Source organism: Mrakia frigida, assembly GCF_051309035.1.
Source record: "Mrakia frigida strain ATCC 22029 unplaced genomic scaffold BDY24scaffold_14, whole genome shotgun sequence".
Classification (NCBI taxonomy): domain Eukaryota; kingdom Fungi; phylum Basidiomycota; class Tremellomycetes; order Cystofilobasidiales; family Mrakiaceae; genus Mrakia; species Mrakia frigida.
In genome coordinates this window covers 27,025-50,694 of record NW_027481267.1, presented here as the reverse complement: position 1 = coordinate 50,694, position 23,670 = coordinate 27,025, and the positions used below count along the sequence as shown (strand labels likewise).

The following is a 23,670-nucleotide window of genomic DNA, read 5'->3' as shown; positions in this document are numbered from 1 at the left end:
CCCCACCAGCAGCAACGAAAGAAATCTAAATGGAGATGAAAGAAACATGTACGCATTCAAAGCGACGGGAGAGTGTACTTAAAAGACGGAGACCGAGAAAACACGACGACCCAAAATCTACTCCCTAACGTTGTTCAAAGCTGAGATCAAAGGAGAGACGACGGGAACTCCACGGTCGGCGTAGAACTTCACGACCTTAGCGGCTCGGGAAGCGACACCCTGGAGCAGAAAGAAAGGGAGAAAAAGAGTCAGCGTCGAGGTCGAAAGAAAAGACGAAACGAGCAGAGTGCAAAACTCACAGCGGGGTTCATCTCGAAGTGATCGTAGACCTTGAGGTAAGGTCCGGAAGCTCCGAAGCCATCAAGACCGAAGTGCTCGTGAGAGTACTTGGACCATCCTGTAGAAAGCAGACGAAAAGGATCGTCGCGTCAGTTCTCGTTCTTCGTTTCTCCTTCCCTTCCCCTCTTCCCTCTTCGACGTCCAAAACGAAGATCTCAGACTCACCGAAAGTGTTGTAAGCCTCAACGGACATGACGGGAGCTCCAGAGGGGATGACCGAGAGCTTGTAGGCGACGGGCTGCTCCTCGAAGACCTCCCAGCAGGGGAGGGAGACGACTCGAGCCTTGATGTTCTGCTTGGCGAGGGTCTCAACGGCCTCGACGACGATGGCGACTTCGGAACCGGTGGAGATAAGGGTGATGTCGGCTGAGGGTGGGTGGGAGAGGGGAGGGAGGTGGAGGAAAGGTAAGAAGGAGGAACGAGAGTCAGCGTTCGAATCCCTCCTTCTCGTCGACAACTCGACTCGAACTTCGAAAAAGACTCACCGGACTTGTCCTCGTGAACGACGTAACCTCCCTTGGAGGCGTTCTCGATCGTCGAGTTCTCGAGCTGAGGCAAGTTCTGCCTGGAGAGGGCGAGGACGGAAGGGGTGTGCTTGGACTTGAGAGCGACGAGGTAAGCGGCCGAGGTCTCGTTTCCGTCCGCGGGTCGCCAGACGGCACAGTTGGGGAGAGCCCTCAACCAAGCGACGGTCTCGACCGGCTGGTGGGTGGGTCCATCCTCTCCGAGTCCGATGGAGCTGAGAAGAGAGAGGGAAGAGGGAGGGTCAGCTCGAGCTCGAGAGGACGAGAAGAGACCCGGTTGGGGAGATAGACTCACTCGTGGGTAGCGACCCAGATGACCTGGTGGTGGGAAAGAGCAGAGAGTCGGACGGCTCCGGCGGCGTAGGAGACCTGAGGACGAAAGGAAGGAGAAAGGACGAAGAGTCAGCAAAGAGAAGGAGGACGAGGGAGAACCAGACGACGAGCTCACGAAGTTAAGGAAGGTTCCTCCGAAGGGAGTGATGGCTCCGTAAGCGTGGAGACCGTTCATGATAGCACCCATGGCTGAGAAAGACGAAGAAGAAAGAAGGAGAAGTCAGAAACGAGAAGCTCAACGAAGGAACGAAGGAAGAGAGCTCACCGTGTTCACGAACACCGTATCGAATGTATCGACCAGTGTAGTCTCCAAGACCAGTCTGAGGAGGCTGGAAATCAATAGCCTTGGTCCATCGAGTGAAGTTGGATCCGGTAAGATCGGCGGATCCTCCAACGAGCTCAGGAAGAGGAGCGGCGAGGGCCTCAAGGACGACCTCAGAGTACTTCCTCGATCCGACGGCGGCGTCTCCGAGCTTGTACACGGGGAGGTGCTTCTCCCAACCCTCGGGGAGCTCTCCGGCGACTCGTCGAGCGAACTCGGCTCCCTCGGCGGGGTACTTCTGCTGGTAGGAAGCGAAGAGGGCGTCCCATTTGGCGTTGGCCTCGGCTCCCTTCTCGGCGATCTTGTTGTAGATGTCGTACGAGGTCTGGGGAACGGAGAAGAAGGCGTTGGGGTCGAGTCCGAACTTCTCCTTGAGGGCGACGACGTCGTCCTTCTTGAGGGCTGAGGAGGGGAGGAAGGGAGGAAGGGAACGAGGTCAGCCAGAGTGCGAACGAACGACGAGCTGAGAAGAGAGACGAATGAAGACTCACGAGCTCCGTGAACACCGTGAGTTCCCTGAAGCTTGGATCCGAATCCGATGGTGGTGGTGAGTCGGATGATGGTAGGCTTGGTGGTGGACTTCTTGGCCTGAGCGATGGCAGCGGCGATGGCGGCGAGGTCGCTGAGGACGGAAAGTAAACAGCTCATCAGCACTCTCGTTTGTTCGATGAACGAAGAGAAAGCCAGTGAACTCACGAATCTCCGTTCTCAACGTGGATGTGCTCCCATCCGTAGGACTCGAACCTCTTCTCAACATCCTCGGTGAAGGAGACGTTGGTGTTTCCGTCGATGGTGATGTGGTTGTCGTCGTAGACGGCGATGAGGTTTCCGAGCTGGAGGTGACTGTTTCACGCCGAACGAGAATCGAAGACGTCGAAGTCAGCTCGAGCTTGAAGGAGAGGAGAAGGGAGGAGAGCAAGGAGACGTACCCAGCGAGGGAAGCAGCCTCAGAGGCGACACCCTCCTGGAGGCAACCGTCTCCGGTGAACACTGCGAAAGCGAAGGAGAGGTCAGCGGGAGTCGATGAGAAAAGGAAAGAGGAGGGTCGAGCTCACTGTAGGTGAAGTTGTCAATCAAAGGGAAGTCCTCCTTGTTGAAGGTAGCTCCGAGGTGAGCCTGAGCGATGGCGAGTCCGACGGCGTTGGCGAATCCCTGTCCGAGGGGTCCAGTGGTGACCTCAATACCTACCAAAAACCCAAACAGAATCGAACCGAAAAGTCAGCTCGAACCAACGAAAGGGGAGAGGGAGCCGAAGGGGAGAAGGAGAACGAACCATCAGTGATGTGAACCTCGGGGTGTCCAGGAGTGACGGATCCGAGCTGCCTGAACTGCTTGAGGTCCTCGATGGAGAGCTTGTAGCCGAGAAGGTGAAGCATGACGTATTGGAGAGCGCAACTGAACGAGGGAGAAAAAGAAGGGAGGGGAGGAGCGAGAGCAACGTGCGAGAGATCGTCAGCTTTCCGACCTTCGTTCGAGAGACAGAGAAGAGGAGAAGAACGAACGCATGTCCGTTGGAGAGAACGAATCGATCCCTGTTGATCCACTTGGAGTTCTTAGGGTTGGCGTTGAGGAACCTAAAAACGAAGGGAGGAAGAGAGAGTCAGGAAGCTGCTCCAAGCGAGAACGACGACGACATTGACGGATGGGTAGAAAAACTCACTTGGACCACAGGACGTGAGCGACCGGCGCCATTCCCATGGGAGCTCCTGTGAACCGAGTAACGAAACAAAGTAGAGAAGAGTCAGTAAGTAAATCGGTAGTGCGGGCCGGAAGGAAATAAGAGAAGGGAGGAAGGGTGGGGAAAGGAAGGAAACGCGGCGAAAGCGAGAGAAAGAACGACTGGAGCTCGTTCGTCTTCCTCTCAGCTCCAGCGACACTTCTCTCTTATCCGTAGGGATTGGAGATGAGCCTCCTTCTACTCTATGGGGAGGGATAGAATCGGGAGGCTGAAAACGAAGGGATCTCTCGGACGCCTCCCTCTCTCAAAAAGAGAGAGAGCGCCTTCGACCTCTCCCCATCGAGTTGAGTTGAGAGCTCGGCCGATAAGACGGCAGATATCGAGTGTTGTAGATCTCCACGTAGCGTGTTCGGAGTAATTTTTTCAACTCCGATCTTGAGAGGAGGATCTTCTCGTGCTCTTGTATGATTCCCACCCAGAACCGAACCGAGTCTCCCAACGAAAGAGAAGGAAAGAGAAGGAGAGGTTGAACGTACCTGGGTGACCGGAGTTGGCCTTTGAGACGGTATCAACGGCGAGAGCCCTGATGGTGTTGACGGCCAGTTCGTCGTCCTTGGTGAAAGTAGCAGCCATGATCTTTAGGTGGTGTTCAGCAAAGTGGTGCAAACCAAGGAGGAGAGGTGGAGGGGAGGACAAGATGGAAGGAGCGAAAAAGACGAAAGCTGTCAGCTTCGTTTCTTCGTTTCTTGTTTCTCTCAAGCTCGTTGGTATAGAAGGCCCTCAGAGGCTGGCGTACAAAGGAGGAGAAGAGAGGGACGAGAGTACGTACGAGAAAGAAAGGGGAGGGGAAGGGGGAGGGAGAGGGTGGTGGTTGGAAGGGCAAAGGTGATCAGTTGAAAGAACCGAGTGCGGCCTACTTTTGCCTCCCGCCTCCAAGCTGACGTCGTCTTTTCCTGCCAAAAAAAAGCAAACCTCATCTCGTCTGGGACCTCTCTTCCTTCTCAAGAAAGTCTCTAACTCGAAATATATATAATATATGCTGAGAAACGCAGGCGTTCCGTCGACCTCGGAACGCTCGTCATCACTTCGAACCTTTTCCTCTCCTTCTCTGCTTGTCTCTCCAAAATCTTTCAAAACCCCAAGCCCAGCCCTCTCTCTTGAGAATAACATCTATCCCAGATCCCCACTGCAGTACCACTACTCCTCGACGATATCCTTCCTGGTAGGAGCTCTGCAGGAAAACGGGCCGGAGAGGAGAGGGAAAGCGAGCCCAAAAAGTCAGCCCACCATCTCTCTCCTCCACGAAGAAACAACGACGGAAAGAAAAAAAACTTACTTGGAGTCCACCACAGGAGCCTTCTTGAGGTCTGCTCCTTGTCCAAGGATGGACTTTGCTGTATCATCGATGACGACTCCGAGGCCTGGAGGAGGAGAAAAAAGACCAACGAGAAGGAAGGAGGAGAAAGGAGGAGCCCAACGCGTCTTGGTCAGTTTCCAGGGTTCCTTCGACGAGCGAGAGGTCGAGGGGAGGCAGAGAAGAGGTCGTGGGTGCTTACCGTAATCTTGAGTGAGAGCCATGACGTGTTCCAGAACCTGAAGGAAGGGAACAAGAGAAGGAGAAGAAGCGGGGAGGACGCGGTTCAGTTTTCGATCTTCTCTCTCCTCTCTCGCTTCTCGAGCCTCCCAGCTCAACCCAACATCCAACCCAAGAGGAGGAAGACAGTCTACTCACAACGAAGCCATCATGATCGGTATCCAACTTCTCCAGAATCAGCGCCATCTTCTCCTCATCAGGCTTGTGCTTGATCGTTCCAAACGCCTTCTCGAGATCCGCGAGCGAGATCTTCCCCTGTCCATCGACCTCGATCATCTTGAGCGAGCCTCCGACCTTGGCGTCGTAGGCTTCCAGCTGAGCGTCGATCTTGGTGAGCATGGATCGGATTCGCTTCGAGAGCGAGGTGTCGATCTTGTCTGCCTCGTCGGGGTGGGCTTTGGAGTCCTGTGAGGAGCGAGAACGAAGGGACAAAAAGTGGGGAGGGGGTCGGAGGCCAGGTTGAGGAACGAGTGGGAAGAAGAAGAACGATGGGACGGGGGAGGGGAAGGGGAGGGGACGAACCTGTTCCGACGCGATGTTCTCCTCCATCAACGTCTTGAGTTCGTTCCTCTCCTTGACGATGGAAGACTTAGCCGACAAGATCGAAAGAGCCTCGGCGAGTTCTTGAACCTGAAAGGGCAAAGGTCGAAGAACGAAGGGACAGTCAGCTCGTGGCGGAAAGAAGAAGCAAAACGAGACGAGAGAGACGAACCTGCTCCTTGGTCATTCGAGCATCATCAACGGGCTCAGCCTCAACCTCAACCTCCTTCTCACGAAGCTGGAACGAAAAAGGCAAGATGTCAGCTCGTCAGTCGTCGTCCTTTTCAGCTCCATTGGACGACAGAGAGACGGCGAACTCACCTCAGCCTCAGGCAACAAAGCCTTCGCCTCGTTCTCCTCTCGATCCATAACAGCACGCTCCTCATCCTTTCGAGCCTTCTCCTCAGCCTTGAGTCGCTCCTCGAGCTCCTTGGCTTCCTTTCGAGCACTCTCCTCCTCCTGCGAAACGCATAAATTAAGAGATGAATGTCAGTTCGACGCGTTCGTTCGTTCGCTCGACGAGGAAAAAAAAACGGGGGAAGACGAACCTTCTCCTGGACAGCCTCCTCCTCAATAAGATCCTGCTGCTGTTGAAGAACCTCCATCTTCTCCTGGAACGAAGCCTCGGGTCCAAGAACGTCGAGCTCGGCTTCCGAGAGCTGGAAGGGGACGAAAAAAGAGAGAGACGCGTCGTCAGTCGGGATTTTTTTCAGAATGTAAGGAAGGAATCGAGAGTTCGGGATGAATCTCTCGATAAAGGCGCAGAAAACGAGGGGAAACGTACCAAGTTGTCGGGCAAACTAGCCAACGTCGACTCCAAGCTCTTGATCACGTCGGCTCCCTCCTCGTTGAAGTGGAACGCTCGACTGAGAACGAGGAGGACTCCCGAGATCTTGTTGGTGTAGTGAAGATCGATCCACGAGGCGAGCTCTCGTCGAAGAGCGGAAGGGGAGACTCCAGAGAATCGGACTCCTCGGGACTGGCAGGCCATTTGAAGCTCGGAGACGGAGAGGGAGTCGACACCTTCCTCGAGGATTACCTAGATCGAAGCAAGAAAGCAGAGGGAGAGTCAGTAAAGGCGATGAGCCGAGTGAGAGACCGAAATCAGCTCCAGGCGGAGACGTAAGGTCGAGCGAGTTCTCCAACGACGCGAAGAAGAAAACGACGAGAGAGAAAGTGAACGAACAGCATCGTCCTTCCTGATCTGGTCGAGACGGTTCCTGATCTGATGCCTCATGAAGTTGTCGGTTCCGAAAGCGTGGATCTTCATGTACCTGCAGACGGAGACGATCTGAGGACGAGACAAGTTATCGAGGGTGACGTCCGACTTGAAGAGTTGAGCGACCTTGATGATATCCTCCTTCGAAGGAGACTCTCCGGTAGATCGAACCTGGAGATGATGTGTTACGGAGTCGAGGGAAATGGAACGTGAGAGAGTCGACAGGGAGATGGTGAGTTGAAGATGGAAGGAGGGAGAGCGATCAGCTCGAGCTCGAACGAACGCGACGGCGGATGAGCCCTTCGAGATCCGAAGTAGAAGAGGGTTCGAGATGGACGTACCTTCCTGAAGAACTGCTTGAACTCGTCACTCTTGACGACATCATTGGCCTTGAGTCCACTCTCCGAGATGGTCTCTTGAAGGAACTTGGCCATGTTGATTCGAACTCGAAGGAGCTTCCTCTGCTTCTCCTCCTGTAGATCCAGAAGTCCAAGCACAAGACGGGACGAGTCAGCGACGGTGAGAGAACGGAAAGAGAGCAGCTGAGAGTGACGAACGGCAGCGAACTTGTCCTCGAAGGTCGAGGGAAGCATGTTGGGGAAGAACTTGAGGAAGACGGGGAGGAGGAGTTCGAGTCCAGGGATGATGACGAAAACCGAGAAGGGAAGAAGTCGAAGAAGATCGACGGTGGTTCGCTTGAGCTGTTGAGGAGAGACGCAGAAAAAGTTGCGAGAAGGTGGTCAGCAAAGGTAAGGAGGGAGAAAGGGAAGGAGGAGGAAGCGAGGTTCAAGCTCAAGCTCAAAAGGAAGGAAAGCTCAGACTTACTTGACGCTGTTCTCGCCTGGTCAAGGATCCCCCCTTCAAGACCTTCTTCTGGATCTTCCACGAGATCCTCACTTCGTGGGCGAGTAGTTTTGAACTCTCCCAGTAATGCTTCGCCTCGTGCTTGACTTTCTCCCATGTCGTCTTCTTGGGAGCGGCCACCTCCTTCGAGGAAGCAGCAGGAGCGACGTCCTTGGAGGTCGAGGAAGCGTTCTCGTCCGACTTGGCGGGAGTGTTGGTAGAAGAAGAAGGAGGAGTTGAGGACGCGAACGTCCTGGCGGAGACGATTTTGGTGAGTTGGGAGATGGTAGAGGGAGGAAGGATGAGAGAGCGAGATTGCCCGACGGCGAAGAGGGATTGTCGCTGCGAATGGGAGGGAGGGAGACGGCTATACGACCGGCGCTGAGATGAGGAGGAGAGTGAGGTTGAACGAGTGAGAGTGGAGGTTGAGTTGAGGAGGGAGGGAAGTCGAGGGAGGAGGAAGGAGGAGGTCCTCGAGGAGGAGGAAGCTGACAAGGTCGACGAAGCTGCCCTCCTTTGGAGCGAAGTCGAAGGCGAGTACATCGTCCGAGAGAGTCGAGCGGAGGAGAGAAAGAGAAGAGAAGAGGAAAAGGAGAGAAAGGGAAGGGATGAAGGTGCTGGGGGTTGAAGGAGAACGAAAAGGAGAGCTCAACGTGCCGAAGGAGGGGACACTGACGGAAGCCCGACCTCTTCATTTTCCCCTCAACCACGTCGACGTTTTGGTTCAGATCTCTATCTGAACGGCCTCAGCACCTCCTTGTCACTCTGAAGTCCGAACGCCCTCAGATCTCGAAGACTTTCGCTTTCAAAGTCGCCCTCAACCTTGCTCAACCATTTTCAGCCCGCCCAATTCCATCGCATCACTACCTCGCTCTCCAGAGACCATGTACGAGTCCGTTCTCTGCTGGAAGCTCCAGGGATCGTATGCCAACTCAGATACTGACGGCTTGCTTCCTTTCTGTGCTCAGGCCAACTCAAGCAAAGCCTCTCTCTCCTCCTCGCCCTCTTCCGCTCGAACTCCAGTTTGAGATGATCAACAAGTCCATCGAGGTCTCTAGCCCTTCCCTCTACTACAGAGATGCACTGTAAGAGGCTGGGGCTTCTATGAGGATGCTGGCGAAGCTCGTTTTGGTATCGAAGGCGTGGAACGTGAGCTCGACTCGAGCTTTCTCTTGACCTCCTCCGCTTCCTTCTCTCGGCTGAATCTATCTTCCCCTTTTCGAACAGGAATACGCCACTCCCCTCCTCTACGAGAACGTCGTACTTCGCTCGAGCTCGAAATACGGGAGGTATTCTCAGGTCTCCCTGCTCCAGAGAACCCTCGAAGCTCGACCAGATCTCGCCGTCGTCGTTCGTTCTTTCAGGATCGACGTCCCTCCCTCCTCTTTCAACTACGAGCAACTGGACATCACCACCTCCCTCTACCTCCTCCCGAACCTTCGATCCATCGATCTCCACCCTAATCTCGAAAGCATCGAAACCGCTCTTCGTCGAAATCGATCTTCCTCCCGTCGCCCTCCCGCCCTTGACGCCTCGACTCTCAACCCCAAGCCTAAACTTCTCTCTCTTACCATCAGTCTCCCAGCCTACCAAAAACTCACACCCCGTCAGATCCATTCCATCTACCCCAACGGAGACGCTCCAGCCTCCTCCTTCGTCCTTCACGAATTCTTCGACACGTCCTCGCTCACCTCCCTCGACCTCTACTCCCAAAACGGCTCCTACCTCTTCGACGATATCCTCAACGGACCCCTAATCCCTCTCGAACGTCAAGACTCTGTCCCTCGATATCGACACTGGGGACCTCGTAGGAAGTCTGAGGGGAGGGAACACGTCGGTCGAGACGATCTTCTTTGGAGATCCGTCGCGTCCGAGGTCGGAACCTCTACAAGAGTCTAAAACTGTCGGGGCGGTCGTGATGGAGGTGATGAAGCTTGTCGGAGCAGGAACAGATGGGGTTTATGGTCGCTCTCGTTTCGACAGAGTGGCGGTGAAGGAGGGGATCTGAAGATGCAGGAGGTGGAGTCGGCGGTAAGGACACTGGGGAAATTTGCGCTGCTGCTTGTTGATCGATATGGGGAGGAGTGGGCCGTGGGAGTTTCAGGATGAACGGGGAGGGGGCGTGGACGACGCGTCGTGGTCGAGGGGAGAAGATGCCTGAGAAGCTTAGATTAAGCCTAGATTTTCTCTGTCTCTAGTTCTGTCAAAAATTCAATCTGTATCGCTTTAAGTCCTGATCTTTCTTGAAAGTCTTCTGTCGTCGGTATCTAAGGAGGGGGCCTCTTTAAGCTCACCTTTCGATTCGAGCGACTCGACGTTCGACACCCAACCACGATCTCGCCTCTCTCTCCTGACTCTTCAACTTCTCGAGGTGAGCAGACGTTTCGGTCCGCGTCTTCCCTGTCTCCTTTGAGCTTGCCAGTGTCGAGCAGTGATGATCTCGCAGGGTGTTTTGCTCGAGCTAACTTCCTCCCTCCTTCCTCTCCCTCCTTCCCTCTCGTCTTCCTTCTGTCCCTCCCAGATGTCCGCCGAAGCTTCAACCTCCCAATTACCCACAGCCGACGAGGAGGAGCTCACTCAAGCTGGTACCGCTCTCCTCAACGCTTCTCAGAAGGGAGTGAGTCCTTCTCTCTTCTTCTTTCTAGGATGAGCTCGCAAGTTTCTCGAGCTCAACACTTCCTCCCTTCCTTCCCTCTCGGACGCTGACTTTCCTCGCTTCCTCCTTTCTTCTGATAGACTTCTGAGGACGTTCTCAAGCTCTTGAAGGAAGCCGATGCTCCTGCTTGGTACCAGGACGAGCTCGGTTGGACAGCCATGCACTACGCGGCTGAACGAGAGGACCTCGAGATGGTCAAAGTCTTGCTGAAGAACGGAGGCGTTTGGAACGCTGGTACGTCTTCTCGTTTGTCTTTGTATCCGTGGATGCTCGGGTAGGATACGATAAACCTACGAAGGAATCGGTTCAACCTCTGCTGCTCACCTCTCGAGAAGGCAGCAACCAAAGCAGCGAAGCTCACTTCCCTCCCTCCCCTCCTTCTCTCTCTCCCTTCCTCCTTCCCTCCCTTCACCTTGCTCTTCTTCCTCCAGTCGACAACCTCGGATACTGCCCTAGCGACATAGCTCTCTCCCTCAACTCCTCCGCCATATACACCCTCCTCCAATCCCACGGAGTTCGATCAGAGTTCCTCCTCTCCCTCCTTTCAGCCAAATCTCTCCTCATGCCCGTCGACAACCCCAACCATCTCGTACTCAAGGACGGAGAGGCCGACACTATGGCTGGAAACACTGCCAAGTTCCTCGAGAGCAAGTTGACGTACTTGGTGGACGACGAAGGGAGGGAGAGGGTCGTGGATGAAGATGGAGTGAGTCTCGTCGTCCGTTCGTTTCTGCGATCGAGAGAACGTTGACGACTAACGTTTTCTGATCTAATTACAGAACGGAGTCATGATGAGGTGGGAGGAAGGTATCATGAGGTTGACTGTTGAGAAGTTGACGGAGGGAATGAAGGGAGAGGACGGGGAAGGATTGAGGGTGTTGAACGTCGGGTTCGGGTTGGGCATTGTGAGTACGAACGTCTCTTTGAGCTATCATCACAGACTATAGTCACAGCGACGAGTATGAGACTACGCAAAACTCTTGCTGGAAGATTAACGACTGATCATCCCCTCCTTTCTCGCCTTCTTCTCCCTCTCCCTCCCCTTTGACAGATCGACACCATGTTCCAGAACCTCTCCCCTTCACCTCTTATCCACACCATCATCGAACCCCATCCTTCCGTGCTCGAGCACATGGAGCTGACGGGTTGGACGACCGAGAACAAGCCGAACCTGTTCGTCCCCTCTCAACTCCTCGTCGTCGTTGTACGCGTCCCGCCCTGACTTCGTTCTCGCTTCTTCGTACAGTCGTGTTCTTAAGGGGAAGTGGCAGGACTGGGTCGAGGAGGAGAGCGGTGCGATCTACGAGGAGGGAGGGTTCGACGTGATCTATTTCGACACCTTCTCAGAAGGTTACGATGAGCTCAAGGCCTTCTTTCAGCACCTCCCCAACCTGCTCGCTGGTCCCGAATCTCGGTTCTCGTTCTTCCACGGACTCGGAGCCACGAATGCTACATTCCACGATGGTGATTATTCCAACTTTTGTCTTCGTTCTCGTTCTCTTGTTTCCCTTCGTCGCATCGTTGTTCTGATTTTTTGCTCGACTCTCGTCTGCCCCATTCAAAGTGTACACGTCCCTCTCAGCTCTCCACCTTCGTGAGGTCGGTGTCGGAAGTGTCGAGTGGTACGATTTGAGGATGGAGGAGGAGGTGAAGGAAGAGGTTTGGAAGGGTGTTCGACGAAAGTGAGTCTCTCTCCCTCCTCTTCTTCTTCCTTCCCGTCGGTCTCTCAATCGCTGACTTTTTTTTTTTTTTTGTTCGTAGGTACTGGACTCTCCCGAACTACCGAGTTCCCATCGCTAAGATGGATATGCTATGATCTGAAGGCTTCGAGCTTGGGAACGAAGGCGTTCGACGCGCGTCGAACAGAGCCACGCGTCTCACTTCATTGAACTCGAGTTGTCCCAGCCATCACCACCCCTGCGGGAAGAAAAGAGGCTTGTATGCCCTCCAGTCGATTCACTGATGCTCTGGACGGAGAGAAGAGGAGGGAGAAGAGCGAAGAAACGAGTCAGCGAGAGGTATCGCGTCGGCGAGGAGGAAAGGAGGAAAGCGGACCTCGGCAGCAGTATCGAACCGAGATATACTGCAGAAGCGTAGGATGTTGCAGCAAGAGGTTGTACGAGTCAATCAGGTTGCAAGAGAAGAGAGACTCGCTCGAGCACAGGCAGCCACTTCCTTTCCGTCGTCGAGCTTCCGTTCGAGAAGTGAAGTAAAAAAAACAAGGCTGATTGATTGCTTGATGCGGCCAGCTGGAAAAGATGCTTTAAGGCAGGGATGGAGAGAGGAAGGACGCTGAAACGGAAGAAGGCAGGAGACGTCGAAAGTTGAGCTTCGGCGTCTCGACCTTCTTGCCGACTCGTTTGAACAACTGTTCTCGCACTTTTTCGCTCCTTCTACCACCTATATAAGCAATCGAAGTAGAAACTGCCATTTTTCAGTGTTCAAAAACATCCTCTTTATCTACAAAGGCAGATTTCCTCACGTGAGGAGAAGAACCGGGGAGAGTAAGCGAGCCAGAGAGAGCTGTCCTTTCCTCCCTTCAACTTCGACCCTCTCCCTCCTCTCGCCTCAACCACAACCACAACCATCGACTCGACATGTCCGTCTTCAAGTCTGATATCTTCAAGGGAAAAGTCGTCTTCTGTACTGGAGGTGAGTCTGTCGAGGGATGCGAGGGCGAGGAGTGGGAGGGAATAAGGGGATGTTGAGCTCGGCTCCCTCGAAGCGATCTTCGATGAAGAGGGAAGCTGAAGGGAGGACATCCTTCGAGCATCAAAGGCAAGGCTGAGATGGTCCTGGAGATTTGCTTATCGGGAGTATGAGGATCACAAGGAATTCCTGGGCGAGAGAGAGCGAGAGAGGATGAAGATCGATGAGCTCAGGTTGACCTTCCCTCCCTCCCTCCCCTCCTTCCCTCTGCCCTTTCCTCCTCTCCCCACAGGTCGATCTGGAATCTGCTATGAGATCGTCGAGCGAATGATGTCTCTCGGATGCAGTTCAGCTATCGTAGGACGAGAGTGCGTTCTTCCACTGCCATCTTTTCGATGCACCTCCGAGCTGATCGTTCGGTCTTCGACTGCTTCCCTCTCTTTTCCTCTCTTAGTGCCAAAGGGCTCGCCGAATCTGCTTCAGCCTTGACATCCTCGACCTCTCAGGCGTGTCTTCCGTGCCCTGCCGACGTGAGAGATCCCAAGGCGATGGTGAAAGCCGTCGAGGACTGCATCAACAAGTTCGGCAAGATCGACTTTGTGATCTGTGGTTCGTTCTCTTTTTTCTTGACCTGTAGTCTCATTCTCGCATCTGAAGGAGTTCCGGGACCGTACTGATTGAAACTCATCTCCTTTGGATCTCGCAGGAGCGGCTGGAAACTTCCTCTCTCCCATCGAGATGTTGTCTGTGAACGCCTTCAGGACAGTCATTGAAATTGACCTGGTTCGTTCAGACTGCTCATCTCCCTCGCATCCTCGCATTCCAGCGACGACGAAAGGCTGAGCCTACCTCTCTCTCTTTGCTTCGATCAGCTGGGAACTTACAACACCATCAAGGCCACTCTTCCTCACGTTCGGTCGTCGAAAGGATCCTACGTTCACATCTCTGCCACCCTTCACTACCGAGGTTCGTTACATAAATCCCACCTGCTCGACATTCCTCAACACACCCTGTTTCAGTTTATCCGACTATCACTCGCTCAACCTCTCCTCTGTCGCTGACTTCCTCGACGCGTCCTCTCCTCCTCGTCTCGCAGGAACCCCCTACCAAGCTCACGTTTCTGCCGCCAAGGCAGGAGTCGACGCTCTTTCCAACGTTCTAGCTGTCGAAGAAGGTCCCAGAGGTGTTCGTTCGAACGTGATTGCCCCAGATGAGTTCCCTTTCTCTCCCTCGACCACGACGCGTCCGCACCACTCAAACGACGCTGACTCTTCCTCCCTTCCTCCCCTTCCGTCCGTCCTTTCCGTCCCTCGTCCAACTTACGTCCCATAGGAGAGACCACTGGCATGCAACGACTCGGAACCAAGGACGGTCAGAACGCTTTGGAGAAGGAGATTCCTCTCGGTCGAATGGGGAAGAAGGGCGATATCGCTAGCATGGCGGTGTTCTTGTTCTCGGAGGAGGGTGAGTTCTATTCTTTCAGCCTTGGTCTTCAAATCTTCATCATCATCCTCAGCCCGGCCAGGCCACTGGAATTTGGAACGTACCTCTGATTGAAACATTCCGGGTTTGGGTTTGGTTTGGGTTGGACGCGACAGCTGCCTGGATCTCGGGTCAGATTTTCGTACGTCCCCTCCCTCAGCTCTACTCTTTTGTTCTCCTCTTTACTAATCCTTCTTCGCTCCTTCGCCTCTCCATCAGGTCGTCGACGGAGGTGCGTTTTTTCGCTCTCATTTATCGCTCTCTCTCCGTTCATCTCGCGTTGTTTGGTTCCCTCGGCGTCTGCTTACTTTTTCTTCCTCTCTTTTTTCCTCCCAAGGCCACTCCCACACCTTTGCCTCTCCCTTGCCCTACCCAGAAGCGGTTCTCAACCCTGCTTCGTTCGCCAGCCTCATCGACCCTAGGACTCCTTCCAAGTCGTCGAAGCTTTGAGCGGGAGAGATTGATGAACTTGATGAAACTCGATCTGCTGCCGTTTCTAAGGATCGCAAGCTTTCATTAGGATTTTTGTTGAAGACTTGTTTGCGCCTTTCTTCAACTTGAAAGTGACGAGGGGCCAAGGAGTTTCAAGAGGCGAGGTCCCTTCAAACTCCCACCTTCTCTTCCTTCCTCCTTTTCTCCTCGCTTCTTTCAAGCAGTATAAGAACCACAACCAACACCACCCTTTCGTATATCCCTCTAAAGAGTCACTCTACAATGTAAGCTCGTCTCTAACTTTAGTTTCTGAACGCTAAAGAGAGAAGGATGGAGGAAGGGCCGACAACTGAGACCTGACCACCTTTCTCTCTTCTTTCTTCCTCCCTCCCTCCCTCAGAATCTCTCACAGGATGGCTTCTCCCGACTACTCTTCCTTCCTCGTCAACACTCCTCCCGTCCCTCAACACCACCAACAACAACACCAGCAAAGATCCGGGTCCAACTCGTCCGGTTCTTCCTCCTCCTCTCGCCCTGACTCCTCCTCCCTCCAGCAACACCAACAGCAGCAGCAGCAGCAGCAACAGCAGTCCTACTTCAATCCATCTTCTTCCTCCTCGAACGCCAACCCTTACGCCGGATACTCTGGAGGACAGGGATCGTACGGAGGAGGAGGTCAACGAGGCTCGCTCGGAGGATTCCCTTCCTCAGCTTCTTCCTCTACTTCCCCGTCCACCAACCAAGCCTTCTCGGGATTCTCAACGTCGGGAGGAGGACAGGAGGGAGAAGGAGACGGAGCAGGAATAGGAGGAGGTGTAGCGAGTTTGGGATGGAACCCTGACGAGGTCTTTGGAGGAGGGGATCTTCAGTTCCAGGTCAGTTCAGCTTCCTCTCTGTCCTTCCTCCTTTCTTCTCGTCCCGTTTCAAGAGAGTAAGGTTGAGGACCGGTAGAGAGGACCTCGATCTCTCTCGTGAGGTCCTGGAGGCAGAGCGGAAGAAGATCGAGGGCGAGAGCAGTGGGACGAGACCGCACGAGTCCCAGTTCTCCTCCTCTTCTCCTCCTTGCTTCCATTGGAGCCAGATCGGCAAGGAGTGGCTGCCAGGAATTTTCTCTCGTGTAGCTGAGGTTGTAGAGCGGAATCGGTTTAGTACTTTGGTGCTAAGCCCCTCCCCTCGATCGGATACGAGTCGTCAGGATGGGTCCTGGAAGGAAGGAAGGTCGAAGGAGTTTTAGACAGCCGGAGGGTCGCCGAAGTGAAGGATGTTTGGTGGTCATCTTCATTTTCTCACTTCGACTGCTTCTCTTTTCCGCGAACGAACATTCTCCTGGATACAACAACTTCGCTGTCTTACTGACTTTCTGTTTCTTTTCGTTTCTTTTCCTCAGCTTCCCTCGTTCTTGGGTCCTTCGTCGCACGCCGCGCCTGGAGGAGGAGTCGAGACCTTCCCCAATCGATCCGTTGGGGACTGGAACAATCCTTCCTTCAACGCTGGTGGAATCGGTGGTGGAGACTTGATGAGTGGGAACGGATCGGGTGGGACTGGAGGAACTTGGGATGCTTGGAAGTGAGTCGATCGGTCGAAAAAGAAGAAGGAGAGGAGATCCATCGCTGACCTCCTTCCCTCCCTGCCTCCTCTTCTTTTCAGCGACTCCTCCCTCAACTTCAACTCGCCACCTCTCAAGTCGTACCCTCCTCCTGCCGCTGCTCCTATCGCTCCCGCTTCGGCCAACATCTCATCCGTCCCTTCCCCAGCAACCATCCTGAACCAGCACCAGCAGCAGCAGCCTCGAGAGCGATCCTACCCTAGCCCATCGGCCTCTTCCCCATCCGCTATCGCCTCGAACCCTCTCAACTTCCACCTTCCAGCTCAGCCCACCGAGGCTGCTGCGTTCCCTACGAGGTCCCATCTCCTTCCTTCGGGTCCTACGTTGGCGACGATCCCCCAGGTTGGGAAGAGCATGCCCGGCCTCTACTCCACGACCGGGTTCGATGTTTTGGGTGTGTTGAGCAGGGTAGTCGGAAGAGCGAACCCCAGGACGGTGTTGGGACCTGTGGACTTCAGTTGCTCGTTCTTGGTCGTCGTGAGTTTACGCGTAAAGGGGAGAGATGGTCGTCGAGTTCGAGATCGTGAGGCTGACTTGCTTTCTCGTTCTTCGTCTCCCTTTCCTTCGTGTCTAGGATATTCGAAAATTCGACTGCCCCATCGTCTACGCTTCTCCTACCTTCTCCAACCTCACCGGCTACGAAGGCAAGGACATCGTTGGAAAGAACTGTCGATTCCTTCAATGTTCGTCGTCGTCCCTCTCGTCTCTCTTGTCCTCGTCTCCTCGTCGCTAACTCGTTTCTCCTTTCTTCTTTTCTCTATAGCTCCCGACGGAGAAGTCACTAAAGGATCTCGAAGGAGATATACCGACAACGTCGCCGTCTCCCATCTTCAACGACAACTCTCGCAGGGAAAGGAATGCCAGGCGTCCTTGATCAACTACAGGAAGGGAGGAGTCCCTTTCATCAACCTCGTGACGGTCATTCCTATTCCTTGGGACACCGAGGAGATCGTCTTCCACGTCGGATTCCAGGTGAGTTTGTTAAACTCGCTCAGAAAAGGCGAGAAGAATGAGATTCGAGACTGACCGCCGCTCTTTTTTTCTTCGGCTTCTCTCAGGTCGATCTCGTCGAATCTCCCAACGCTATCCTTCGAAACATTCGAGACGGAACCTACCAGGTTAACTACGCTTCTCTCAACGTGAGTCTCATCGTTCTTCTCCCTCTTCGACGAAGAAGAACGCGTCGCTGACGAACCTCCTCTCTTCTTCTTCTCCGTTTCTCCAGAACCCTCAACTCCCTCTCGCTCCCGCTGGACAGATTGAGTACGCTGCTGCCGTCGGAAACAAGGCCAAGACCGGTCTCACCTCCGAACTTCTCGACGTCCTCGGATCGAAGGCGACCGACATCGTTGGAGAGGAGGCTCTTCAGACGGAGTGGTACAAGACGATCTTCGATCAGTCGGATGGTGAGTCGAAATTTCTCTTCTTCTTCCTTTCGTCTACCTCAAATTGACCAAAAGATCCGTTCTTCTCTTCCCTTTTAGACTTCATCCACGTCCTCTCCCTCAAGGGTCAATTCCTCTACGTCTCTCCCTCCGTTCGACGCGTCCTCGAGTACGAGCCGGAGGATCTCGCCAACAAGAACATCACCGACATCTCCCACCCTTCCGATCACGTCCCCGTCATGCGAGCCCTCAAGGACTCGACGCTCAAGGAAGGAGGAGTTGAATCGTCCGCCGTCCCCATCGTCAACTTCCTCTTCCGAGCTCGTCGAAAGACGAGCGGGATGGTTTGGATCGAGTGCACTGGTCGACTTCACGTCGAGCCTGGGAAGGGAAGGAAGGCTGTCATCCTTTGTGGAAGGGAGCGAGTCGTGCCTAGGTTGGAGTGGGCTGCCGTTGCGAGGTTGGGAGGAGTCGAGGAGAAGGACTTGTGGTGCTCGGTCTCGTTCGATGGGTTGATCCTCTACGCGTCGGCGTCGGTCACGGAGGCCCTCGGAGTCGACAAGGAGGACGTCGTTGGATCATCGCTCCTCGACTTCGTCCCTTCGTCGGAAGCCATCCCTCCTCCCGTCGTTCTCACCTCGTCGGCCAACACTTCCACTCCTACCCTCATCGAACCTCCTCACGCTAGGATCCAAACCGCTCTTCGATCAGCCAGTCAAGGAGTTCCCAAGAAGTCTGGAGCGCCAGTTCGTCACCACATCGTCGTTCCAGCCTCGGGAGGAAAACCAGCGATGGTCCACGACGTTGTTACCGTCTTCTACTCGGTCGACAACTCGTCTTCCCCTTCCTCGTCGTCGAGAGGATGGGAATCAGGAGGATCGACGAGTCCTTGGGGACCAGGATCGATGATGTCGGGAGGAGAAATCAGTCCAGCTGCTTCGGACGCAACGGATTCCTACTCGGTTGAAGGAGGAGTCGGACCTTCCAAGCGAAGCGTTCGAGCAACCTCAGTCATCTGCCAAATCAAGATCCTCTCCTCCACTCCCAAGTCCGCCACCTCTCCTCCCGCCTGGACCGCGTCCGCAACTTCGCCCTCCTCCACTTCCACCTCTCCTCGACCCATCCCCACCGCTCCCGCTCGTCCTCTCACTCGCTCGACTGGAACGGACGTCTTCGAGGAGATCGAGAAGACTAGAGGAACCGGATGGCAGTACGAGCTTCATCAACTCAAGAACGACAACAGGAAGTTGAGGGAGCAGATCGCCGCTGCGAGGGAAGCCGGACCGTCGTCGTCGTCGAGGAGACTGTCAGGAGGAGCCGGATCGTACGAACCTGGACGAGGGAAAGCGATCCCCAAGAGGAAGAGAGAAGCCGCAGCCGCTCTTCCCATTGCTGGTCCTGGTCCTTCGTCGTCGGCCTTCGCCCTCGCACCACCACCTCCTCCCCTTCACGGAGCCTACTCGTCTTCCATCCGAGATCCTCTTCCCGCCCCTCTCATCGCCGCCCCCGCTCCCCCTCCCTCCTCTTCCTACCAACACCTCGCTTCCTACCCTTACCAAGCCCCTCAGCAACAGCAGCAGCAGCAAAAGCAACACTACTACCAACCGCAACCTCAGCAGCAGCAGCAGCAGCAGCCGATCTACTCTCAATTCCCCTCCTCCCAGAACTTCAACGCTCAGCCTTCGTTCGGAGGAGGACCCTCGTCCGGAGGAGGAGCAGTGGGAGCGGGAGCACAGCCCACCTACGCCGAGTACTCGAACTGGATGGCGATGCAGGCAAGAGGTGGGAAGGGGCAAGGTGGGGGGCAGCAGGAGTAGAAGGAGTTGAGTCGTTGTTCCAGTCGTGTTTTCGTTTTCCTTTCGTTTTCGCTCTGTCTCTTCGGTTTACTTCCATAATTTCCACTCTCTGGTCTATCATCGGATCTTTTGATTATGCAGCAGAGTCATCCCTGGCCATTTTTCTTGTTGCGTTCTCGTTTTCGTTCTCTTTCGTTCTCCTCGTCTTCGTTTTCTCGCTCCTTCTTCGCTTCGCTTCTCGCTCCGTTCACGACTTCGTTCTTCTCCTTTCTCTGACTGAAACATAACGAATCTACTTCTCTTCTCTTCAGTCGCCTTACCTGCTTTGTTCTACGGTTTCTATAACATCGTCTATTCGTCAACTTCTCTGCTTGACCAGGAGCTCGGATCTTCCTCTGTTCGCAGCAAAGTCGAGAGAGAGATGGGACCTGAAGAGGACACAAGTCGATGAGACTGCACCGGACTGTGAAAGCTTATAGGGGCTGAATTGAACTGAAGGAAATTTAGAAGCGCCGAGGAAGTCGAGCTCGTCGTCTCTTTTCACTTTATAGTTGAATCGAAAACTCCCCTCTTTCCCTTCCTTCGTCCAACAAGCAGAGCTGTCAAAGCCGAAACTAGGAAGCTCGACCCATGGCGAGAAAATATGCGCTCTAATCCTTACATCTCTTCCCCAACGCTCAGAATGCTGCTCTGTCTTCCCACGATTCTCCGTCTCCGTCTTTCTCTTTCAGTATTCCGTCCGTGAAAAGACCACCACGCTATTTTAATCCAACACGGCGTATTTAAGCAGCTCCTTTGGGATAGCCTCTACCAGTCCCTTCGATTTGAGCCAGCTCAGAGAGAAGAGTCGAGTTTGGTACCTGTTTGGCGAGGAAAGAAAGAAACGACGCGTCTCGTCGGCTTCGAGTAGAAGACAGGAAATCATCTCGTCACGATAGGAAACTCACCTGTACGCTCCGTCGCAAAGGATGGTTACCACGGTCTTGCCTGAGGAAGATGAAGCGGGAACGAAGCGGCGTCAGTCGAAGAAGAGGACAAAGAGGCGAGAGAGAGAGAGGACGAAAGCGAGACTCACCCTTCCCGAGCTTCTCAGCGACCTTAACAGCAGCAACAACGTTCAAAGCTGAACTAGCTCCGATGTAGATACCCTCCTCGTGCAACAGTCGGTAGACCATAGCGATGGATTCGGCGTCGGGGATGTGAACGGCTCCGTCGAGAAGAGCAAGATCAGGAGCGAGGTTGTCGGTGACTCGTCCTTGTCCGATTCCTGATTGAAGATATTGGAACAGAGAGTCGAAGAAGTCAGTTTCTCGTAGGGGCGAAAAGGTTCGAGAACGAAATCGATTCAGAGAAGAGCTCAAACTCACCCTCCGTGATCGACCCAGTCCCCGTTCTCTCCTTGACCTTCTCCTCCACCAACCTGAACAGCACACTGCCGGGAGGATCCGCCAAAAAGCACTTCACATCCCCACCGCTCTTCTCCTTCAAGAACCTCGTCGTTCCAGCCAAGGTTCCACCGGTTCCAGTCGCACAAACGAACGCGTCGAGTCCGGTCTCACGCGTCTGAGCCCAGATTTCGGGACCTGTCGAGTCGATGTGAGCTTGACGGTTGGCGACGTTGTCGAACTGGTTGGTCCATACGGCGTTGGGGAGGGAGGCAGCGTAGCGGGCGGCTTGGTGGTTGTAGTTTTGGGGGTTGTCGAAGGGGACGGCTGGAGGGGAGGAGGTCAGCGAGGGAGCGACGGCGAAGAGAGAAAACGACGTACCGGGGACAGGTCGAACATCAGCTCCCAGCATCTTGAGGAGATCGATCTTCTCTTGACTCTGGAGTGGGCAACGCAGGAAGCAAAAGCGAGTCAGAAGGAGCTCTCGAAAGAAGGAGGCGAGGCGAAAGGACCGACCTGGTTGTCGGGCATGTAGATGACACAGTTGTATCCCTTTGCTCGACAAACGTGAGCGAGTCCAATCCCAGTGTTTCCAGCAGTTCCCTCTACGACAGTTCCTCCAGGCTTAATGAGTCCTGACGTAGAAAAGAAGGGGAAGAGGTCGGCTTCGAAGGACGGAAGGGAGGAGAGAGGGCTGAAAGATCGAGCTCACCTTTCGCCTCAGCGTCCTTCACAACCCACAGAGCAGCTCGATCCTTGACACTTCCTCCTGGGTTCTGGAACTCTGCCTTTCCGAGGATGTTGCAGCCAGTTTGGTCAGAGAGGTGTTTGAGACGGATCTGAAAGGAGGAGGAGATGGGAGGAGGGAGGGAAGGAACAGTCAGCGAGAGCTCGGAGAAAGGCGAAGTGGGTTCGTAGAGAGGTAAGAAAGAGTAGGGACGAACGAGAGGGGTATTTCTGTTGTTGAGTAAGAAAAGAAGAGAAAGTCAGCAAAGTATATGCGCTGCTAGATCTCACAAAGCTCTCATGACGGATGAGCTCGGCTTCGTCCTCCTCCTCCTCCCTCGAGCTCATCCCTTCCTCCGCCCGTCTTCGCCTCGTCGTCAAGCGTTTCCTGCCACCTTTTCGAGCTTCTCCATCCCTAGCAGCAGCCCGCTTCCCTCTACTCCAAGTCTGCGACAAAAAGCGGAAAGAAGGAAGCTGGAACTGACCCGATAGACCCAACGAAGCCGTCGACAGGACCCGAGGTGTGAGGAGCGAGCGTCGAGTACGTCCTCAGCGAGCGCCTGAGCGTAGGAACGACGAGTGGGCGGAAGGCGAGCATGATGAAGAGGAGATGGAGAAGGTCGTGGTTGGGCAGCAAGAAGGTAAAAAGGGAAGGGAAAGCGAAAGGGAAAGGGAAGAGTAGTATGGCGAATTGATTCGAAATCTCGAGTTGACTCTCGACGTCCATCACTCAGCAAATCTTCATCTTCGATTCTTCCAGCTTTCGGTCCATCCATTTCGAGTCCTATTCTCCACTTCGATCCTCAGCTTCCCTCCTCCTCTTTCCTCTCTCCTTCAACAATGAACGTCTCCGTCCAACAACTCGCTTCGGCTCTCTCGAGACTCTCGACCACGTACTACTCTCCATCCACCAATCTCAGGCACCTCCTTTTCAGATCATCGAAAACCTCGTCAGTACAGTTTCAGTTCTATGCGAGCAGACTCTCTTTGACTTCACTCTTTCCCTCAGATCGGTGCTCCTTTTGAGGGCGTTTCCCGGACCGTTGTCTCCTCCCTTACCGAGAAACAGGTCTATGTGAGATCCTCGTCTTTCTAGAACCGCAGAAATCCTTCTAAACTCGCTCTCCTTCGTATACGTTCAACCAGGCCCAGTTCTCAGCCCAACATTCACCCCTTATCCCTCTTTCCTTAATCCCTCACCTCGATGTCGCCCGACCTCAGGACGACGCGGGAGTCTTACTTCTACCTCTGGATCAGAACCTCTCCTCATGAAGAGGAGCATGCAGCTGCTCAGAAGTTGTTGATGGTGATGCGTGAAGCGTTCGACAAGGTTTCGTTGGTGGGTCCGCTGCTTCTCTCGTCGATCCAGGAACGCACTGACGTTGTTGCTTTCCTCATTTCTACAGACGGGAAAAGTTGCTCTTTCCAACTTTCACGTCCAGATGGTCCTGATTACCTGCGTCATCTTGCTCGACTTCATCGTCGGCCTTCCTTCCCCTTCCGACAGCCAGATCAGTTCTTCCCTCTTCCCCTTCCTCCCGTCAACTTCACTTAAATACCTATCGCACTCCCTCGCATCCCTGAACACCAGCATCGAAACTCCTACTGGCTCTGTCTGGGCGGAGAGCCACGAAGCTTTGGGACTCGTCGCGTCCTTCTTCGCTCGGTCGTGGACGGTGCAGGAGCTTCGCCAGCGCGCCTCTTCCAGATGTTGGTACTCGTGTCATGGAAATCTCGGAAGAAGTTCAGTTGGGAAGTGTGTCGCTCACGATCCGGAAACGATGATGGCCTGTGGAAAGGTTCGTTTCGTCGACGCGTCCCTTCTTCTCTCGCTCTCTCGTTCTTCTTCGGCCATAGCTTTCCCTCTCTACCCCAACTGACGACTTTGTTTTGTACCGTTCTTTATTCTAGTGCAAAGCAGTCCGATACTGCTCGAGGGGTTTGTCTATCTCTTTTCGCGACGAACACCTTTCGCTCACCTCTTGCTGACGCCCCTCCCGTTCGCCTCTTTTGTTTCCGCTTCTGCAGAGCACCAACGAGCACACTGGCCTACCCACAAGGAGACGTGCTTCCCATCTCTCTTCCTGGACTCGATGGTGGGGAGCGAAGGGGAGCAGAAGGGTTGAAGGAACAGGCCGACGCGTCGACGAGTAGTTTGGGA

General features: G+C 54.3%; 9 protein-coding genes across 9 annotated transcripts; 6 read left to right on the top strand and 3 right to left on the bottom strand.

The window, feature by feature from the left end:
- Positions 1-117: 117 nt before the first annotated feature.
- On the bottom strand, positions 118-3,829 carry TKL1 (transketolase TKL1; the record flags this gene model as incomplete). Its single annotated transcript, XM_076637395.1, has 15 exons — positions 118-219; positions 300-397; positions 505-705; positions 825-1,078; positions 1,159-1,232; positions 1,312-1,385; positions 1,462-1,920; positions 2,010-2,140; positions 2,215-2,361; positions 2,448-2,508; positions 2,574-2,702; positions 2,792-2,913; positions 3,021-3,092; positions 3,179-3,224; positions 3,733-3,829. The coding sequence occupies 15 exons, from the start codon at positions 3,827-3,829 to the stop codon at positions 118-120; spliced, it is 2,067 nt and encodes a 688-aa protein (XP_076496869.1).
- A 699-nt stretch (positions 3,830-4,528) lies between these two features.
- Positions 4,529-7,935, bottom strand: BDY24DRAFT_340164 (LETM1-like protein-domain-containing protein; the record flags this gene model as incomplete). The annotated part of the gene is made up of 12 exons (XM_076637393.1): positions 4,529-4,617; positions 4,753-4,789; positions 4,929-5,167; positions 5,309-5,420; positions 5,503-5,568; positions 5,703-5,789; positions 5,879-5,989; positions 6,115-6,369; positions 6,517-6,720; positions 6,891-7,022; positions 7,107-7,250; positions 7,375-7,935. 12 exons carry the CDS (start codon positions 7,933-7,935, stop codon positions 4,529-4,531), a joined length of 2,037 nt encoding a protein of 678 aa, XP_076496868.1.
- An 85-nt stretch (positions 7,936-8,020) lies between these two features.
- Positions 8,021-9,622, top strand: BDY24DRAFT_441066 (uncharacterized protein). Its single transcript, XM_076644579.1, has 3 exons — positions 8,021-8,278; positions 8,361-8,541; positions 8,620-9,622. The coding sequence occupies exons 2-3, from the start codon at positions 8,497-8,499 to the stop codon at positions 9,289-9,291; spliced, it is 717 nt and encodes a 238-aa protein (XP_076496867.1). The 5' UTR covers positions 8,021-8,278; positions 8,361-8,496; the 3' UTR covers positions 9,292-9,622.
- Positions 9,623-9,716: 94 nt separating this feature from the next.
- Positions 9,717-12,137, top strand: RMT2 (protein-arginine N5-methyltransferase). The gene is made up of 9 exons (XM_076640274.1): positions 9,717-9,763; positions 9,914-10,009; positions 10,129-10,282; positions 10,480-10,754; positions 10,828-10,953; positions 11,100-11,221; positions 11,295-11,512; positions 11,613-11,730; positions 11,810-12,137. Exons 2-9 carry the CDS (start codon positions 9,914-9,916, stop codon positions 11,862-11,864), a joined length of 1,164 nt encoding a protein of 387 aa, XP_076496866.1. The 5' UTR covers positions 9,717-9,763; the 3' UTR covers positions 11,865-12,137.
- A 461-nt stretch (positions 12,138-12,598) lies between these two features.
- BDY24DRAFT_387824 (SDR family oxidoreductase) lies at positions 12,599-14,659 on the top strand. Its single transcript, XM_076640273.1, has 10 exons — positions 12,599-12,700; positions 12,990-13,065; positions 13,152-13,306; positions 13,404-13,480; positions 13,570-13,663; positions 13,794-13,907; positions 14,021-14,161; positions 14,296-14,321; positions 14,399-14,411; positions 14,517-14,659. The coding sequence occupies exons 1-10, from the start codon at positions 12,646-12,648 to the stop codon at positions 14,627-14,629; spliced, it is 864 nt and encodes a 287-aa protein (XP_076496865.1). The 5' UTR covers positions 12,599-12,645; the 3' UTR covers positions 14,630-14,659.
- Positions 14,660-14,779: 120 nt separating this feature from the next.
- BDY24DRAFT_387820 (PAS domain-containing protein) lies at positions 14,780-19,901 on the top strand. The gene is made up of 9 exons (XM_076640272.1): positions 14,780-14,895; positions 15,012-15,486; positions 15,999-16,177; positions 16,259-16,694; positions 16,792-16,900; positions 16,981-17,189; positions 17,276-17,356; positions 17,443-17,623; positions 17,702-19,901. The coding sequence occupies exons 2-9, from the start codon at positions 15,025-15,027 to the stop codon at positions 19,417-19,419; spliced, it is 3,375 nt and encodes a 1,124-aa protein (XP_076496864.1). The 5' UTR covers positions 14,780-14,895; positions 15,012-15,024; the 3' UTR covers positions 19,420-19,901.
- A 168-nt stretch (positions 19,902-20,069) lies between these two features.
- Positions 20,070-22,135, bottom strand: BDY24DRAFT_387816 (cysteine synthase A). The gene is made up of 9 exons (XM_076640271.1): positions 21,995-22,135; positions 21,728-21,740; positions 21,496-21,622; positions 21,300-21,418; positions 21,165-21,222; positions 20,766-21,110; positions 20,474-20,665; positions 20,346-20,385; positions 20,070-20,258 (listed from the first exon to the last, which is right to left on the bottom strand). Exons 1-9 carry the CDS (start codon positions 22,105-22,107, stop codon positions 20,162-20,164), a joined length of 1,104 nt encoding a protein of 367 aa, XP_076496863.1. The 5' UTR covers positions 22,108-22,135; the 3' UTR covers positions 20,070-20,161.
- BDY24DRAFT_387813 (uncharacterized protein) lies at positions 22,136-23,036 on the top strand. The gene is made up of 4 exons (XM_076640270.1): positions 22,136-22,459; positions 22,519-22,584; positions 22,656-22,848; positions 22,916-23,036. Exons 1-3 carry the CDS (start codon positions 22,350-22,352, stop codon positions 22,699-22,701), a joined length of 222 nt encoding a protein of 73 aa, XP_076496862.1. The 5' UTR covers positions 22,136-22,349; the 3' UTR covers positions 22,702-22,848; positions 22,916-23,036.
- BDY24DRAFT_414838 (zinc finger MYND domain-containing protein) lies at positions 22,714-23,635 on the top strand (the record flags this gene model as incomplete). Its single annotated transcript, XM_076643370.1, has 4 exons — positions 22,714-22,848; positions 22,916-23,308; positions 23,421-23,448; positions 23,538-23,635. The coding sequence occupies 4 exons, from the start codon at positions 22,714-22,716 to the stop codon at positions 23,633-23,635; spliced, it is 654 nt and encodes a 217-aa protein (XP_076496861.1).
- Positions 23,636-23,670: the final 35 nt, after the last annotated feature.